Source organism: Syzygium oleosum, unplaced genomic scaffold, assembly GCF_021117445.2.
Source record: "Syzygium oleosum isolate NSW1041296 unplaced genomic scaffold, Sole_v2.1 Sole_v2.06, whole genome shotgun sequence".
Taxonomy (NCBI): Eukaryota; Viridiplantae; Streptophyta; class Magnoliopsida; order Myrtales; family Myrtaceae; genus Syzygium; species Syzygium oleosum.
In genome coordinates this window covers 13480222-13499477 of record NW_026607490.1, presented here as the reverse complement: position 1 = coordinate 13499477, position 19256 = coordinate 13480222, and the positions used below count along the sequence as shown (strand labels likewise).

Here is a 19256-nt window from a genome sequence, read left to right as displayed (position 1 = left end):
AATAGCATTATTGAGCTCGTATAATTTCAAAAGGATTCTGTCCAAACAGGGTGTTTAAGTTTTCTAATTTGGTTTGGCCAGACAAATCGTTGTTCAGCCCAATTTTCTAATTCAATGTGTTTTTCAACTCCAAAAACATCAGGCACGAAGGTGACTTTGTGAAAACAGTCATCAAGAAGGTTTTCAGTTAGTTGAAAAAGAGTTATTTGTATTATCGGATTGTTTGGTTGAATCAGACAATCACGTGGGTGAAATAATGAGAATGATTTGCCCTCAGACACATGAAGCACAGATTGTTGGTATCCATGGAATGGTTGGTGCTGGAAAGACTAATCTTGCTAAAATCATCTACAATCAACTTTCACCTGATTTTGAGTAGTGTTGTTTCCTTTCTAACATTCAAGAAACTTCGGTGGCGAAGGGTGTTGAGTACTTGCAGAATCAGCTTATCTCCAACATCCTTAAAAGGAAATGGACAGATATAAGTACACAGATGAAGGGATTAAGATGATTAAAGATTGGCTGTGTTGTAAAAGGCTTCTCCTTCTCCTCGATGATGTCAACAAAAAGAATCATTTGAATGCACTTATGGGCAAGCGCGATTGGTTCGGTGAAGGAAGTAAGCTTATTATCACTAGTAGTAATAAAGAGGTTCTCAATGTTCCTGAAGTGGAGGAGCCTAGCATTCTTCCTATGTGGGACCAAAGAGAAAGAAGAGATGTAAAGAAAAACCTACAAAACTATACAACATGTTCTAACACCCCCCCTCAAACTCAAGGTGGATCAAATAACGAGAGTTTGGAAAGAAGAAATTTAAATCGTTGTGATGTAAGAGCCTTCGTAAAACAATCGGCAAGTTGATTCTCAGTCCCAACAAAAGGAAGTGAAATAGTGCGAGCTTGGAGATGATGACGAGTCAGATGACAATCGATCTCAATATGTTTGGTACGCTCATGAAAGACTGGATTTGCACCGATGGCACTCTTGTTGTCACAATGCAGAGGAGTAGGATCCAGAAGTGAAACTCCCATATCAGCAAGTAAGCGACGAAGCCAAACAATCTCAACAGTAGTGTCGGCCATAGCACGATACTTGGACTCTGTAGAAGAGCGTGAGACAATATGTTGTTTCTTGGAACACCAAGAAATAAGTGAATCGCCAAGAAAAATGCAATAAACAATGATAGATTTGCAATCAGTGACATTGAAAGCCCAATCAGCATTAGAATAGGCACGCAACTTGAGAGCAGAAGAGATTGGTAGAAATAAGGAACGCGATAAAGTGCCTCGAAGATAGCGCAGAATCCTTAGAACAGCCGCATAATGAGTTGTTCGAGGAGCAGCAACAAACTGACTGACAACATGAACAGCATAGGCGATGTCGGGTCGGGAGATAGTAAGATAAATAAGACTGCCAACCAAGGTCCAATAGTAGGTGACATCAGAAAGAGGTTCTCCATCGTCTAAGCAAAACTTTTGATTTAGCTCAATAGGAGTGGCAGCAGTACGTGAATCTGATAGAGCAGCCCTGGACAGAATATCAGCGGTATATTTCTGCTGAGAAATGAGAATACTACGTGAACTGCGAGCAATCTCAAGTCTAAGAAAATAGCGCAGTGGTCCTAGATCCTTCATGGCAAAATGTTGCTGAAGGTGCCGCTTGGTATGCTCAATATGGTCACGATCATCTCCGGTGATGACCATATCATCAACATAAAGAAGAAGAATAGTGCAGCCTGAAGAAGAGGTATGAACAAACATAGCATGATCAGCCTCACTTTGAATGAAACCAGAAGACTGAATAGCATCACTGAACTTCTCAAACCAAGCACGAGGGGCCTGTTTGAGACCATAAAGAGCCCGTCGCAAGCGGCAAACCTATCCAGAGGTATGAGCAAGACCAGGCGGAGGTTGCATAAAGATATCTTCCTTAAGATCACCGTGAAGAAAAACATTCTTCACATCAAGCTGAAAGAGAGGCCAACTGCGAATTGAAGCAACAGCTAATAAAGCACAGACAGATGTCATCTTTGCTACGGGAGCAAAGGTCTCCTCATAGTCGATACCATACTCTTGCGAGAAACCTCGAGCAACCAGACGAGCTTTGTAACGCTCAATACTGCCATCAGAACAAGTCTTAATCTTATATATCCATCGACAAGATACGAGGGAGCGACCTGGAGGAAGAGGCACAAGCTCCCAAGTACCAGTACTCTCCAAAGCCGAGAGTTCCTCAGACATAGCCTGGCGCCATTCTACATGCTGAACTGCCTCGCGATAACTATTAGGTTCTTGTACAGCATGAACAGCAGCTAAAAAGGATCCAAACTCAGTAGAATAAGAAGTAGCAGCAACATACCGGGCAAGTGGACGCCGATCTCAAGGAGGATTACGGCGTGGCTCTAGTTGTGCAGAATCGTCGAGGGCAGATACAGCAGGAGGTGCAGCACAAGAGATAGGTGAAGATGGAGAAGGTGGCAATATATCTAGATCCGATGTAGAAGAGGGACTAGAAGGATCAGGTAGAGGATCAACAGGAAAATCCATAAATGGAACAGGAGACGAAACATGAGGTGTAGTATTTGTTGAAAAGAAAGGGATGTGTTCATGAAACGTAACATCACGAGAAATACGTACACGTCGCGCATTTGGGTCATAACAACGATAACCTTTGTGCTCAGTGCTGTAACCCAAGAATGCACATGGGATAGAGCGGGCGGTAAGCTTTGTACGTTCAGTGAGTGGAAGAATGACAAAACAAGTACATCCAAAAACTCGAAGATGATTATAGCTAGGAGGTTGAGAGTAGAGACGCTGAAACGGGGTGTCTTGATGGAGAACAGATGAGGGTAGGCGATTAATTAGATGAACAGCCGTGAGAAGAGCCTCAGCCCAGAACTCAGTGGGAACGGATGTGCCAAGTAAGAGAGCTCGAGTGGTCTCTAGAATATAACGGTGCTTTCGTTCAGCAACTCCATTTTGAGCTGGAACCCCAGGACAAGATAACTGAGGAAGTATACCATCACTAGCTAAGAGGGAACGAAAGACAGCAGAGAGATATTCTCCCCCTGAATCTGAACGGAAAACTTTGATTTTTGTATTAAATTGTGTGGAAACCATGGAAGTAAAAGACTGATAGATGGTAAAGAAATCACTACGTTGACGCATAAGATAGACCCATGTATAACGAGAATAATCATCAATAAAAGATACATAATATTTGAAACCACTCTTGGAAGAGAGCGGGGCAGGACCCCAAACATCAGAATGAACAAGATCGAAGATCGCACTAGTTCTAGAGTTACTAAGAGGAAAAGGCTTAGCAGATTGCTTGGCCAAAGGGCAGATAGAACATGGAGGAAGACTACCAGAAGAAATAGGACCCAAAGCACCTTGTTGGTGAAGGACGGTGAGACGAGAAGACGGAATATGTCCAAGACGCTGATGCCACCGAACAAGATCGAGGGTAGCCAACACAGGATGAGGAAGAGAGGAAGTTGGAAGATGGAGATGTTGCATAATATAAAGTCCATCCCGTCTACTGCCCCTGCCAATCATCTTGCCACTCAAACGATCCTGCACAAAGCAAGAGCTATTTGTAAAGCTTACAGTACATCCAGCATCGGTGAGTTGTCCAACAGATAATAAATTGAGAGCCAAAGAGGGAACATGTAACACATAAAGGACATTGAAATCTTCAGGACGGTAAGAGTACCCTGTCGGATAGCTAGTAGAGGAGAACCATTAGCAGTAAAGAAATGTGCTGGTTGCTTGAGCTCAGAGAGCTTAGTGAGAAAAACAGCGGAAGTAGACATATGTCTAGCAGCTCCTGAGTCAAGTACCCAAGTAGTAGAAATATCACCTGAAGGTGGAGTAGCTGCAGCAGTGCTTCCAGCAGATGAGAGAGTTGTAGAAGTACCAGAATCGGGAAAAGACCTAGGCAGAGAAGGACTCAAACGGGCAAGTTAGGCCTCAAGTGTCACGCCCCGTACCCCACGAAGCGTGAGCATCCCACATGCGGTCGATAAGTTGGCTGCGACGTCCCAGGAAGCGTCGCCGACCCAAACTCAAACAGAGATCAAGCACAAGCGGAAGTACGTATATAAATATATAAATATATATATATATATATATATATATATATATATATATATATATATATATATATATACACCCTGACAATAAAATACATGAGGCCAAGGTAGCACAACCAGCAAACAACACCTCTGAAAGTATGTATACTAGTAGTACCAAAGAAAACTTTTTACACAATTCATTTAGACAACAAAGCGGAGGAAACACACGATCGGCCACCACTACGGTCAAAGGGGTCAATGAAAAACACTTCGGCTCCTCGGCCTTCCTCGACCATGGCCGCAGTCCGTCCCCACAAGGGTGCACACTAGATGACCGCTAGATGAACTGCGGTATACTAAAAAGAGGCGCTCTCCTCGGCATCCTACGGCTGGGGGTCTGAAAAGTTTCGGTTTACACAACCGTGAGACGAATCTCAATGAGTTCAATCCCTAAACCTAGGCTAGGCTAGCATGCAATCTCCTGACTGGAAACAATTATTCAAATCACAATAGCACAATAGTCAAACTATTATCTGACCCTGCAGGTTAGGCAGATCCACATAAAATAATCACGGCACATGCGTGGCACGCATAATCACACGTATGTCAATCACATGCTCACACACCGAGTCTCACACACTCGCATGCCAATCAATGCATGTTTATGCATGCAAATGTCGTTGACATGTCATGCACATTTCTTTGGTCCACTGGCCCACACTGGCACACTTGCCCAAATTAATTATTATTACGACTCGAGTCATCAATTTTTCAAGGCTCGGTGCGTCTAGCCCTGCTTCAAAGTGCATGAGGCGCAAAGAACCGATCCGACCCGTGTCTCTAGCACACTTCAAAGTGCATGAGGCGCAACACTGCTTCTCCTTGCGAACCGAGCACACTTCAAAGTGCATGAGGATGGTCGCCTTCCGGGACGTACCGTGGCATCGTCCCGCTTCAAAGTGCATGAGGACGGTATCGACCCGTAGGTCATGACCCGAAGGTCCTTAGGTGATCACACAACTCATTATTATCTGAACCCAGCGTAAAACGCTTCAGGGTATTTTAAGTGATCACATGCTGATGGCAGACACGCATTCTCGCACAATTTCATCACATGCCTCACTCTTGGCATACACAATGCGTGTCCATGTTATGCAATGCAATGCACCACAAGCACCAATGTAATTTAGACACCCCATGTCGCAACACGTGCTTAATTGGCCCAATTAATACCGTGTGGCCCAACGTGCGATTCACAACTCAATAATTAACTACAAGCAAAACAGTGGCCAATCGCACTCCACAAATGCAGCCACACAACATGCGACATGGCAGTACGCAATCAATCACAATTAAGCACGAATTACATACCATCAGTCAATCCGAGCATACCCGGCAATTTCACCAACTAGCTCCTAAATCGGTCATTAAACCCCATTATCCTCCCCAACGATTCTCATTAAACCACTAAATTTTCCCGATAATAAATTCTACTAATCGGTCCTCAACCCAGTCTCAAATACACACTGCTAATATCTAAGCCAGTCCAAAATGTACCGATAATACCTAAACCAGTCCAGGAAAAATGCACTATCAATCCTAATCCGGGTTTAGGAATTTTACTCACCTAATCCAAAGGTCACGACGACGGGGAATGGCGGCCGATCACTGGTGAACAGTGCAACCGGCGGCGAATTCCCGGCGACGGTGTACAGTAACCCCCTCCCCCACACGGACGGGTGAATGCAGACCCCGTACGGACGGGTGAACAAGACCCCCATACGGACACTAGTACGGGCCATTTGGAACGATGGCAGCGGCGCCGGTCACTACTGGCGACGCCGTGCGGGTCCTGGATGAACAGTGATCGTGCGACGATGAACAAGAATCGTACGGTTACTATACGGACTAGGCCGAACGGCAACGTATGGACGTCTTTGGAGGCCCGGGTGTCGACGGAATGGCGATCGGAGCTCCGCGAAGCTCCGTGCATCGTTTGTAAAACATAAAAATGAGAAAAGAGGGAAAAAGGAGAGAGAGAGAGAGAGCTGTTTTGGACTATACCCGGGAGCAGTGGTGGCTGCACGCAGGTGGAACTAGTCTTCGTGGTTCGCTCTACGGGGACAAAGACGGCCAGTGCATCTTGTTCCGGCGTGAATGTGCTGCGTAACCTGCGAACCGTACACCGGCAAAACCGGAAATGGAAGAAAAGGGAGAAAAATTGGGGGAAATGGGGAAGCTCTCGGCAGAACAGAAAAATGAGAGAGAGAGAGAGAAGACTATCTGGTCAAATGGGTCAAAGTGGAGTCCAAGTGTCAAGATCTAAGCCCATTTGACCCTTGATCTAATGGACTAGATTTGATCAAATCCAATAATTTAGGGATAAAATGGTCTTTTGTCCCCAACCATGGTTGACCAGACCTGGTTTAACCTTAACTCACCTTGGTTAATCCCAAAATTAAATCCAATTTTCGGAATTAATCAAAAATGGCCTAGGGGCATTTTCGTAATTTTCCGATCCCGAACCGAAATTCCAATTTTCGCACATACGCGTTCCATATATGCGTGGCCAACATAATATGGCGTCGGAATCGCGAAATTCATCGCGCAAGCCCTCGAAAATCCACGTCAAAGTTTCGGGAATAAAATAATATTATTTTTCCAATTTTTGTCGAAATTCCAGTTTTTGTCCAAAACGACTCCTGGTATGCGTGGCCACCCAAAAATGGCGTCGGCCACGAAAAAATAACCTCATTTGGCCTCGAAAAGCGACGCTGGCATCCCGGGGGCAAAATCGTAATTTTTCACCCCGGACCGAAATTCCAATTTTTACTCGTACTAACTCCACATGTGAGTGGCCAGCGTAATATGACGTCAGATTCCCAAAATAGTCTCTTAAGCCTTTGAAAATCGATACCGAAATCCGGGCCCAATTCCGTGAACAAAACCTGCTAAACTTTCAATTTCAGAGTCTCTCACTAACGGGTGGCTGTTTAGAGGTTACGCGTATCGACCTAAGGCTATTCGTATCGTGATGGTTTCGATCATTGAGAGAATGAGAAATTATCATTAGTTCCAGAGGTCACAATCATTAGGTTCAAGTTCCGGACTGGTTGACCACGTGCACTTTTGGTCTTGCAAAATCACCTGTGTCCCAATCGTACATCGTTGGCCTTGGCCAAACTCAATCCATTACTCTTTCCTAAGATCGGCCCACGTTGGCCCAAAATATTTCCTCAGCGTCTCTCGTGATCGGTATCCCTTTCGCGATAGGGTCCCCGGTCCACGTACCATCTTCTAGTTAGCCATACCCTATTGGTTAGTATCCCGAGAGTGATCAGCTCTGGGTGAGACTTACTAAAATGAAATGCGAAATAATATCAGTTTCATTGATCCCGGAAATTACATCGAAATTCGGGCTGTTACATCAAGAGCAGCAATACGGTCATCCATAGAGGGAGAAACCAGAGTAATAGGTTGAGAGATTGGAGATGCGGTAGTGACTCGTGGTGATGCAGAAAGGCGTGAAGCATTCCTCTTCTTCCAACAATGTGACTCGTCATGATCAGGACGATGACAATACGTACATGAAAGGCAGCGAGGACCACGAGTAGGCGAAGGACGTGGTGGAGCAGCCAAAACTGTAGGCGGAACACGTGGTGGAGCAGCTAAAATAGCAGTTGAATCAGAAACTGCCGAGGAGGAAAGAAGACCAAGACGAGTTTCCTCAGACTGTAATTCTTTGACAGCGTCAAGGAGGGATGGTCTTGGAGAGCGGTGAAGAAGTTGGCTGCGAACACCTTCATAGGGAGAGCCGAGCTTCATAAGAAAAGAATGTAGACGGTGCCTATCTTGAGTCTGAAGTCGAGTAGATGGACACCGAGTACAGTTCAGGCATGATGGGCAGAGAATAGGAGCAAGAATATCCAGTTGACTCCAAAGTGAGTGCATGTAATTGTAGAAATCTCGAATAGAGCGAGACCCTTGCGTAGCACTGTAAACTTCTTGCTCCAACTGATAAACTCGAATGTCCCCTGTCTGGGTGAACATCTCGGCAAGCTGATCCCATAAACTTTTCGTCTCAACAACATTAGAAAATTGTGGGCGAAGAGTAGGATCAATGGAACCAAAAATGATAGCCCATGCCTTCCGATCAGCAACATTCCATGCTCGAATTTCAGCGGCACGTTTCGCAACTTCATCAGATGATTCACTTTCAAGAGCACCAGGACAAGGACAAAGTCCCTCAACATGCTCAAACAAGTCGCGGTAAACAAATGCTGCCATTGCCGATAGTTTCCAAAGAGAATAGTTTGAACCATCGAGTTTGACGTCAATACGGTCACTAGAATCACCCATGACGACAGAAAAAGAAATCACTAGCAAAGCTAGAAATATGGATTGAGGTGATCGAAAGGATCGAGAAAGAAGAAGCGCGGATTAGAACGAGCAAGGATGATGGCCCAAAAGCCCTAAACTCATTATCTTAATTTCTGATGCGGAAGATCCACTTTATGGCAACCGCAGAGCATACTTTAAAAAAAATAATGAGCTCATTGTCTTAATTTCTTATGCGGAAGATCCAATTGATGGCAACCGCAGAGCATACTCTTCAAGACAATGATCTTGGCTCTGATACCATGATAAGAAAGAAAGATTAAAAGAGAATGGCATTTATTCTCTTATAATGGTGTGTGAAACAATGTACATGAGAAGCCTTTATATAGGCTTAGAGGAGTAAAGGAGCCTAGCATTCTTCCTATGTGGGACCAAAGAGAAAGAAGAGATGTAAAGGAAAACCTACAAAACTATACAACATGTTCTAACAGATTGCACCTATGAACTTAGCTGTATGGATTTCGACAAATCTCCTCAACTTTAGCAAACATGCCTTTAAAAGAGATCGTCCTTTGGATGATTATCTCGCTCACTCCAGAAAGGCGATAGGCATTGCCCAAGGTCTGCCTTTAGCTTTCAAGGTTATAGGTTTGCTTTTATCAGGCAGCAAGAAAGAAAAGTGGGATGTCATACTGAAAAAGTTAGAAAATGTTCCTCATGAGGAAGTCAGTAGTAAGCTGAAGATAAGTTACGAGGCCTTGGATGATTGACAAAAGCACATCTTTCTTGATATAGCTTGTCTTTTCATTGGATGTGACAAAAAATATTGTGATCCAAATGTAGGATGACTGAACTGTTTCCGGAAGAAGCTTTGGAAGTTCTGCAGCATATGTCCTTGATAAAGATTGAAGAAAAGAATAAGTTGTGGATGCACGATCTATTAAGGGACATGGGGCAAGAAATCATCCGTCGAGATAGTAATATGGTGACAGAGAAGCAGACTACATTGTGGAATCACAAGGAAGCATTTGATTTGCTGATGACAAACCCGGTAAAAGCTCCCTCCTACCACTTACAATTTGGCTACTCTCTCTTTTATGATAGCATAAAGCATGAGGGGTTAATAATGTGTTTCCTTTTTGGCAGGAAAAGTAATAGTTGAAGCGCTCTGTCTCAAGTTTCGCAATGAGGCACAACACTGTTTTGCAGATGAGGAGTTCATGAGACTTCCAAATCTAAGGTTCCCTGAAATTAATGGCGGAATGAGCTCAACCGGTCTATGGAACTTTGGAATCAGAAAAAACACCTTGAAGTCGTGTTTGGAGCAACAGTGAGGAGCTTATGGCAGAATTTTCATCTTCCGATCGACTTTTTCCAGAAGAAGTCACATCTACTTCCGATTGCGATGGCTTTCTTGGTATAATATCCCTCTAAAGTTTGACATAGCCAAATTATCCACGAGGAATCTAGTTGTTCTCGATCTATCAGGGAGCATCATTACCGATCGTTGGGACAGTTGGACCCATATAAAGGTGTGACATATGCTAGGAATCTCTACTGTCCATTAGGTTGTGTCCGTTAAATCCAGAACTTGATCTTTCCACGATTTTTTTTTTATCTTTTTTGTTGTTGCAGATGGCGAAGAGATTAAAAGTTCCGAATATGTCGTGTTGCGGCTACTTGGTTAAAACTCCCGACTTCTCTGCACTTGCAAATTTAGAACGACGGACCCTGACGAACTGTGCAAACCTGGTTAGAGTCGATAATTCCATTGGTCGGTTACAGCACTTGGTTTTCTTAGATGTCAGCTGCTGCCCGAACCTTTGTGACTAGCCAAATGAGATTAACAAGCTAAAATCTTTGAAAGTGCTCGTTATTCATTGCACATCAATATGGGACACTAGACTTCGAGCCTGTGGCATGGCATCATTAGCCTATCTGAGAAAACGTAGATAGCAAAAGGAGTATAGAAGATTTATGCTGTTGGTTCATGTTTGTCGCTCTTTGTACTGCGTTCTTTCTCGCAGTTTCCGGGACATTTGTAAAATTCCATACCCTAAAAATGGAATTTTGTTTGGGGATGGTAGGTATGTAACATTGATAGCAAATTCTAAATCATTTAGTAAATTCGTTCGCTGACATCTAAAGTTTTGCCTATAAGAACTTCACATTTCATAAGTAAAAGACTTTCGGTTAGCCCGTTTATACTTGAATTTGAATAATTAAGAGCAAAGGGATGTAATCTTGGTATGACATCTAATGGCCGGCCATCCAAGGGCAAAAGGGAGGATTAAACTTTTGGTCGGCACACGTTAAATTGTGCTAAATTGAGCATTTTATCTTCAGAATATACTCGGCCTAACAAGGGACTACGAATCTCGCCAGTGATATAAAACAAGGGACGGGTGAATTGTGCACATGAGAGAAAGAAATTTGGAAGGAAATCAATTGGAAACTAGTGAGCAGCCAGCCTTCTAAGGAAGGAAAAGATAGAAATTCTTTCCTCATACTTGAGAGAATCGGCTAGAAATTGAGGATTCAAAGAATGACGACAACATATTTTTATTCTAATAGTAACCCAAAGACTGTTATGCTAGCAATGCCCTAACAAAAATGGACAAAGAAAGAAAGAAATCCAAGAGGGAAAAGAACATTTTCTAACCAAGATTGGTAGCTGGGAATCTCGGCATTTCAAGGGCAAATCACGGGAGCGAGTTCTCGGTGATTGCAAAAATTCACGGGAGGGGATTCTTGGGTTGCTTGACATATCATTTATCACGTAAGACGGAGCTTTAAGGGAGAGATCTCTTATTGAAAAGCAACTATCCTTCGACAAAAGAAATGATGGACCACTTCGAGACGTTCATACATACATAACTTGGAAACAAAACAATTAAGACAGCGTACGACCCCTTCTCATTTTTTCATTGAGCTCGATACATAAGTATATTGATGTGCAGTGGCACCACTCCTTGAAGAAACATTAAGTTCTTTCGCTGAGCTTCAATAGGCAGGCGCCCTAAAGGACTACCGACCAACCTTCCGTTTGCGCTTCCGATATCTCCATCTCGCCCTGATGCACACCCTCGTCCTCCCTCAAGATCTCCTCCAACGGCCTGCGTTAGGTCTCGGTCACCATGAACGTGCAACGGAACCCCAGCATGTTTGTGAACGCCAAAATCAACATGGCGCATTTTATTTTATGTGTACGTCAGTCAAGCATGTAGCTCTGGACCCCAAAGGCCGCGGCCAGTGCCTCGGTCTTACCTGCCGATGCGCTCATAGTGTGGCATTGGCATAATGGCATGTAGATCTAACGCGGGTCGGGAACAGCTTAGCTAGGAGAACAAAGATCGTGCTGTTATGGCACTCAAGTGATAAAAAAAAAAAGATTATGGCACTCAAGTGAGTGTCGTACGAAAATTATGTCACTTGTGGTGTCATTTTTCCAATTATATAGGAAGCTAATTTTTGCGTCCATTCTTCCCTAGATAGATTAATTTCATTTTTAAGGGGCTGTTTGTTTTAGGCTGGAATTTTTTTTTTCAAAATTCAATTTCCGAGGAAGTGAATCATTTTTTGGTGTTCGTTTGTGCTGTAAAGAAGTTGAAAAAGATTAGTTTTGTGATATTTAATAATAAGTGAAATCTACTAAGGCTCCGTCTGTTTCACGGAAAATAAATGATTTGTAAAATGTTCTCCTAAAAATGATCACGTAGATCGCTTAGAAAAATGAATGAGCGACTAATATTTTCATTGTTCATGAAAATATTTAGACATAAATTGTTGTTGATAATACAAATATTTTCCATTGACTAATAATTTAAAGCAAACAAGCGATCATTTTTGGAAAAATATTTTCCAAATCATTCATTTTTCGCAAACCAAACAAAGCCTAAATGCACCTTGTACCATTAACAATTGCTTTGAGGGAAAACAGTTTCCTTCTTGCGAGAGAGAAAACCATTTTCCTTGATCTAAATTTGTTACTTTCAGCTATGGAAAATTGCTTGAGTAGTTTTCTGTATGCTAGAAAGTCCGAAAACAGTTTCCTGAAAATGATTTTTGGTCAATCAACACCCTAAAAATCATTTCACTGAGCATTTTTATTTTTGAGATGCCGACAATGTTTCCATGTGCCTACCACCACGAATAAATTATCGAAAAAAAATTATATAGGAAGCATCCGTGAAATTGCTTATAAACCTTATATAATGCAGTAGATGCCGAAAAACACAAAACCACCCTACTGTTTAGCTGTACATTGAAAAACAATGGAGAGTGTGTGTTGTACGTTCTTGACTTTGTCACATTCAAGTTACGTTGCGATATCATATCGAGACAGTATCACCATGTCTAGCAAACTAGCATAATCCCCTCGTGGCTCTCATGGTTCTTACATATATATTTTTTTTCTTAAACAAAAGGTTCTTAAAAAGGACAGGCACGATGTTCCCAAGACTTTGTTGATACGGGAAAACCCTGTAAATGAAAAAAAAGAAAGAAAGTATGGACTTCGTATTACATGCACTAAAAAAGTGACTCACAATCAACCACATTAACATGTAGAAGTTTCCGTCAATACAAATAACCATCAATTTCAACGGTCTACGACTCCATACAACAGACCGGCATACACTTGACGGTTCCATGAATATGTTGCTAGCAAGCACAGCTGAAGTACCTATTAAGTACATTCTTTCTGGTAATATGAAAGCCTTGGGCAAGAATTCAAACAGCCACCGAATTGCAGGGTTCTCATTCTGATTTTGCCCATCAAGTAAAAAGCTGTGTCAGTAATTAAATATGAACTCAAACAGAAGAGTGGAGGGCCAAATCTCCAGAACCAACCTCAGAAAGGGGCAATTTTCGTTCTTGAGATCTGAGAAGAGACAACCTTTTATCGAAGCGGATGAGCTTGGTCGGTCTTGGAGACCAACTAATGCATCACAGCACGTGAAATGTTGCTGATACTCGTACTATCTTTTTTTTTCCTTACCGTAGTCCGCATGAGTTTGGAGCTTAGTGCTACTACTATTTTAAGAATCGTTTCATGTGGACATCTTTATTTCTGAGATGCCTTACATGGTCGGCATGTGCCTTGATAGATTAATAATACAGGAAGGTGACTTTTCGGGTCCGTTCTTCCCCAGATAGATTAATTGCATTTTTAAGAATCATTCCATGTGAAGATGGCCGACAAGGTTGGCATGTGTCCACCCACCGCGATTAAATTATTGAAAAAAAATTATATCGGCAGCATCCGATTGAATTGCTAATGAACCTTATATAATGCATTAGATGCTGAAACACACAAAACCACGTTACTGGTTGGCTGTACATTGGGAAACAATGGAGAGTGTGTACTGTGCATTGTTGATTTTGTCACAGTCTAATTACGTTGCAATATCTTATTCAAACAATATCACCATATCTAACAAATTAGCAAAGTCCCCTCGTGGCTCTCGTGGTTCTTTAGTATGTATTTTCTTGAACAAAAGGTCCTCACAAAGGACAGGCAGAGACAATGCCCAAAACTTTGTTGATATGGGAAAACCTGTAATGAGAAAAAGTATGGGCTCTTTATTACATGCACCAAGAAGGTGACTCTCAACCGACCATAACATGTAGAAAGCTCCATCACCACAAATAACCATCAATATCCCCAGGAAAGAAATACATACAATCGATACTTGACAATTCCATGAATAATGTCACTACGTTATTGACAAATAAACGTTGGTACCCATAAAATTGAAACGACGTTAATAATCTATTAAGAAATAATAATGGTAAAATAGTTGTCTCTTTTGGAAGTAATAGCCGTTAACCGATATTACTAATGAAATATTTAAGCAACTCGCAATCTATAGGTGGAAAAACACACCCACTTGTAGAAGCAAACAACTATTCATAATCTAGTGGAATGTTCAGCCTGGTAAATTGATTATTTCGGTAATATGTTACCGACAAACATATATTGCTACTCGTAAAATTGAAACAATGTTGATAATTCTATTAAGAATTTATAGTAACCAAATTGTTTTTTTGGTTACTATGATTAATTGAGACTACTAACATGTAAGCAATTTGTAATCTACTAGCGAAAATACTTATCCACTTATAAAAGCAAACGATTGCTCCTAATCTACAAGAGCATTTCAATTTGGTAAACCGATTTACTTCGTTAGTATATTACTGACAAATAAACTTTGCTACTTGGAATTTATAGTTGTAAAATATTTATTCTGTTCATAAGTTACAACTGTTAATCGAAACTACTAGTAAAGTACATAAGCATTGGTAATTTACTTGCGGAAGTACCCACCCACTAATAAAATCTAAGAAAAATGGTAATATGCGACTTGGTTTGAGGATGAAAAAACTGTTATTTTATTAATAACTTGCAAACAGTTGATTAGACTAAAAAGTTATGGGTTGATTTTACTTACCGACGATATTTAATGGACAATTCACAGAAGAAAACTCTATTTTTGGCGAACGGAATTTAGAAACGTGCAAGATTTCAAACTACAACTATCCAATCAAATGAACAAGTCTGGTTAATATTTTGATCCAATCTCGAAAGTGGAAGTCCACATCTCCAGAAGTGACATCGGGAATAAATCATTTATGTTCTCGAGATCCGAGAAGATTCGAACTTTTCTTTTCAAATAGAAAACTCTACATTGTCCTATGACAAATGTGAATACATTGACGTTCTCCCCCTTAAGATTTAAAACTCCTAAGAATTATTTATGTTCTCAAGATCTGAGAAGAGTTAAACTTGCCTTTTTAACAAGAAAACTCTGCACCGTGCTTTGCCAATTGCGAAAACATTATCGTTCTCCCCTTGAGAAAAATCAATATGGTCCGGGTTATTGGAAGGGTATTTTACTAGCCTTGGTCCATCCACTGACTTAACCTTCCAATAATACTCACACATGCTGGCAAGCACGGCTGAAGACCTGTTAAGTACATTGTTTTTCTGGTAATATGAAAACCTTGGGCAAGAATCCAAATAGCCACCTAAATGCAGGATTCTTAATTTTGCCCATCAAGTAAAAGGGTGTGTATCTGAAATTAAATATGAACTCAAAAAGAGGAGTGGCGGGCCAAATCTCCATAACCAACCTTAGAAAGAGGCTTCTTGAGATCTGAGAAGAGACAACCTTATCGAAGCAGATGAGCTTGGCTGGTCTTGGGGACCATCCCAGCACGTGAAATGTTGCTAATTCTTTTGTTTTTTTTTGGTTAATACCACAAAAATCCTTAAATTGGTACATTTGTAATAAATTTACAAAAAACTAATTTTTTGATCACGAAAAACCTCAAACTAGTACACATGTGATAAATTTACCAAAAACTAATTTTTTAACCACAAAAAATCCCAAACTTGTACATTTATGACAAATTTACCCTATGTTAAATTGGATTAATACCATAAAAAATCACAAACCGGTACACTCGTTAGTTGCCACGTGTCATTCAATTTAAAAATTTGACGGCAAAATTTAACGGAAACTAACGGATGGTAAAATTATTACAGGTATACCAGCTTGAAGTTTTTGATGATCAATTTTTTGGGTAAATTTATTATAAATGTACCAGTTTGGAATTTTTTATGATATTAATCTTTTTTTTTTACTTCCTCAAAGCTAGTGCAATGTGGACATTGTTTAGGAAATGCCAGATGAAGGACAGTGGCCTTTTCCGATTTCGAGAGAATATTCTTTCGGAAGCTTTTATGAAATTGCAATTGAATATTGTCAGGGGGACAAAAAAAAGTAGGCATTGAGCACTGTGAAGCGTGAACCCCGAACACTTGCACGTTCGCTCCTTGAGACTTGAGACTACCTTGGCTTCTTCTTGTACTTACTCCATCCTGATCTTGAGCGCTAGCTCTCATCTCTGCTATTCCACCATTCGCCTATGTGTTTCAAGCTTGAAACCTTCTTGTTGCTAACTTACAAAACATTCGTAAATTAGCATTTCTTATTACATTTTATCAGTGTGATAAGTAAATTACTAAGATTATGAAAATTTTACCAACATTCCAAATGAAGTAGTAAATTAACTCATTTGAATTTTTATCAGTGCTGTAAATAAAATACCAGCATCATTGGAAATTAACCAACATACCAATAAAGCAGTAAATTACGGGCTCCTACAAAATTTCACAAGGGTGGTGAGTAAATTACCGACACAATCAAGAATTTACAAACATTATATGGAAGTATTAAATTACCAACTCTCTTAAATTTTACCATTGTGTTAAGTAAATTACCAGCACTATCAAGAATTCACCAACATACCAATTAAGTGGTTAATTACCAAATCTTAATATCAATATCGTAAATAAATTACTAACACTATCAAGAATTTACCAAGATTCTAATGAATTAGTAAATTAACATAGCCGTAGAACCAACAGTAGAGATCAAATAAATTAATAAAAAAATCCATATATCTTCTCCTTGGCCAAAAATGGATAAGAGCATAAGAAAAATCATGGGGCTTAACACAATCGGCTAGTGTGTTTGTATATGAGAGAGAGAGAGAGAGAGAGAGAGAGAGAGAGAGAGGAAATTTAATTTGGAATAATTGTATTGGAAGTCCTAAAACTTATTGTCACGAAAGTGCAATTGAGTTCTAAAACTTTCAAAAAGTGCAATTAAGTCTTAAAACTTGTCACAAAAGTGCAATCGAGTCCTAAAACGTTCAAAAAGTGCGATCAAATCCTAAAACTTGTCACAAAAGTACAATCGAATACAAAAAGTTTCAAATAGTGCAGTCAACGGAAGGATTTGATTGGACCAATTTGACAAGTTTTATGACTTGATTGCACTTTTTTAAAGTTTGAAGACTCAATTGCACTTTCATGATAAATTTTAGGACTTATTTGCATTTTTTAAAGTTTTAGGACTAAATTATACTTTCGTGACAATTTTTAGGATTTTCAATGCACTTATCCCACTCAATTTTAAAGAAAGTGAACCTTTTTTTTTTTTTTGCATTGAAAAACAAGTTGAAAAAATTGGTTTATGTAATTGTAATTAGTGAATCTACCACTGTACTAGTTAAATACATGGAAAAGACTCGAGAAACCCCCAAAACCCGCCTAGTTAACAAATACGCTTTCATGCTTGATATTCGACTGGAATCAAGTCTTTTTTTAATCAAAGTCTATGAACTTAGAGCCCTGTCCTAATGCTTTTTTTTAAGACGTAGACTTTATGCTATGTGAACAATCGTAGACTTTGAGCATTAGCACAAAGTCTATGAACCTAGAGCCCTATGTCGATTCCATCTTCGAAAGTTTCTGAGCATTATGTGTGCCGATTCCACTCGATTTTATGCTATGCGATTATAATCGGAGCATCTTTCAAACGATTGTTCACATAACATAAAGTCTAAGTCTTAAACTTTTGCTTTTAAAAATATCCTAATATTCTAGAGGATCTTGAACTTTTGCTTTTAAAAATATCCTAAACTGTCAACTTTATCAAGGAGAATTTCTAGTTTTGTATTGAGATGTCATGGAAAATCAATTTTCTTTGAAAATGTCCCGAATTTTCAATTTTATCAAATTAATTTAGATATTGCAACAGCATGTCTATTCCATAGATTTGAAAATAAGCTTAATAGATAATTTCAGAGTTTCCATCTTGGCCCTCTGTCTGATGTACACCATAACAGCACTTGTCTTTTATTTTTGGTTTTAGGGAAAATTCCTAATAAGGGCTTGAAATGTCCTCATTTTCTTAAATAAAAGTTTGAAATTGACATTATTTTAAATAAGGGCCTGAAATGGCCAAGGCAACTACAAATAAGAGCTTGACCTCGTCAGCCGATTAAATATTCCAACCGATTAGGGCATTTTCATCCAAAAATAATTTTAATTACTTCGATAGTTGATTGATAGGCAGCCACCATTCAATAAATGATTTTTTTTTTTTGCCAGCATCATTTGATAAGTGGGGCATCTGAACTTTTTTTATGTCTGAATTGTTTCTCGAAGGAAAGATCAAGTGAGATTAATGGAGGGGAGGCAATGCTTGGAATATTCATCATTGGGTTTATCATAATCTGGACCGTGAAAAGCTTATGATAGGGTATGTGCCAACGCTTTACAAGCGACTTTGGTTGGCTAAAGAATGGTTGATAGAAGCTGATTTTGGTAGCTGCAGCTTATGTTGGTTATTGTCAAGTTAGTATTGTGAAACTTTAGTTGCGAAGTGGCTATTTTCTATCGTGAAACGTGGAATTAGTTATCACAAAATTGATTTAGAAACTTAGAAAAATACTTCCAGACAAACACCATCTATTCAGAAAAGCTTTGATCTTTAGATAGTCTAGCCAATCATGCCGTCAATCAATAGAAAAGTTGATACCGTCTAATTTAACTAAATGGAAAGTTCGAAAGTGTCGTATGAACATAGTTTTGCCCGGCATCAAAATAGAATCATTAGATTAAAAATTGCATGAGATTGGTCAATATGATTTGGGTTAATACCACGAAAAATCACAAACTAGTACACTTACAAAAAATTTACCCCAAACTAATTTTTTTATCCCAAAAAACCCCAATCTAGTATATCTATGACAATTTTACCCTCCGTTAAATTTTACTATCAAATTTCTAAGTTGGATGACACATGATAGCTAACAGGTGTACCAGTTTATGATTTTTTGTGGTATTAATCTAATTTAATAGAGGGTAAATTTATCACAAATGTATCAGTTTTGGGTTTTTTATGGTCAAAAAATTAGTTTGGGGTAAATTTGTAACAGGTATACCAGTTTGGGGGTTTTCTTGGTCAAAAAATTAATTTGGGATAAA

At 40.0% G+C, this 19256-nt stretch overlaps 2 protein-coding genes across 2 annotated transcripts in view; both read right to left on the bottom strand.

The window, feature by feature from the left end:
- Positions 1–19256, bottom strand: part of LOC115694237 (lipase-like) — a 96929-nt gene that overhangs the window by 52734 nt on the left and 24939 nt on the right. The window lies entirely within an intron of this gene.
- LOC130138517 (secreted RxLR effector protein 161-like) lies at positions 680–1703 on the bottom strand. The gene is made up of 2 exons (XM_056312741.1): positions 963–1703; positions 680–691 (listed from the first exon to the last, which is right to left on the bottom strand). Exons 1-2 carry the CDS (start codon positions 1701–1703, stop codon positions 680–682), a joined length of 753 nt encoding a protein of 250 aa, XP_056168716.1.

Excerpts from the sequence above, each read along its gene's own strand:
- LOC130138517 (XM_056312741.1), bottom strand. The coding sequence starts at position 1,703 with ATGGTCATCACCGGAGATGATCGTGACCATATTGAGCATACCAAGCGG.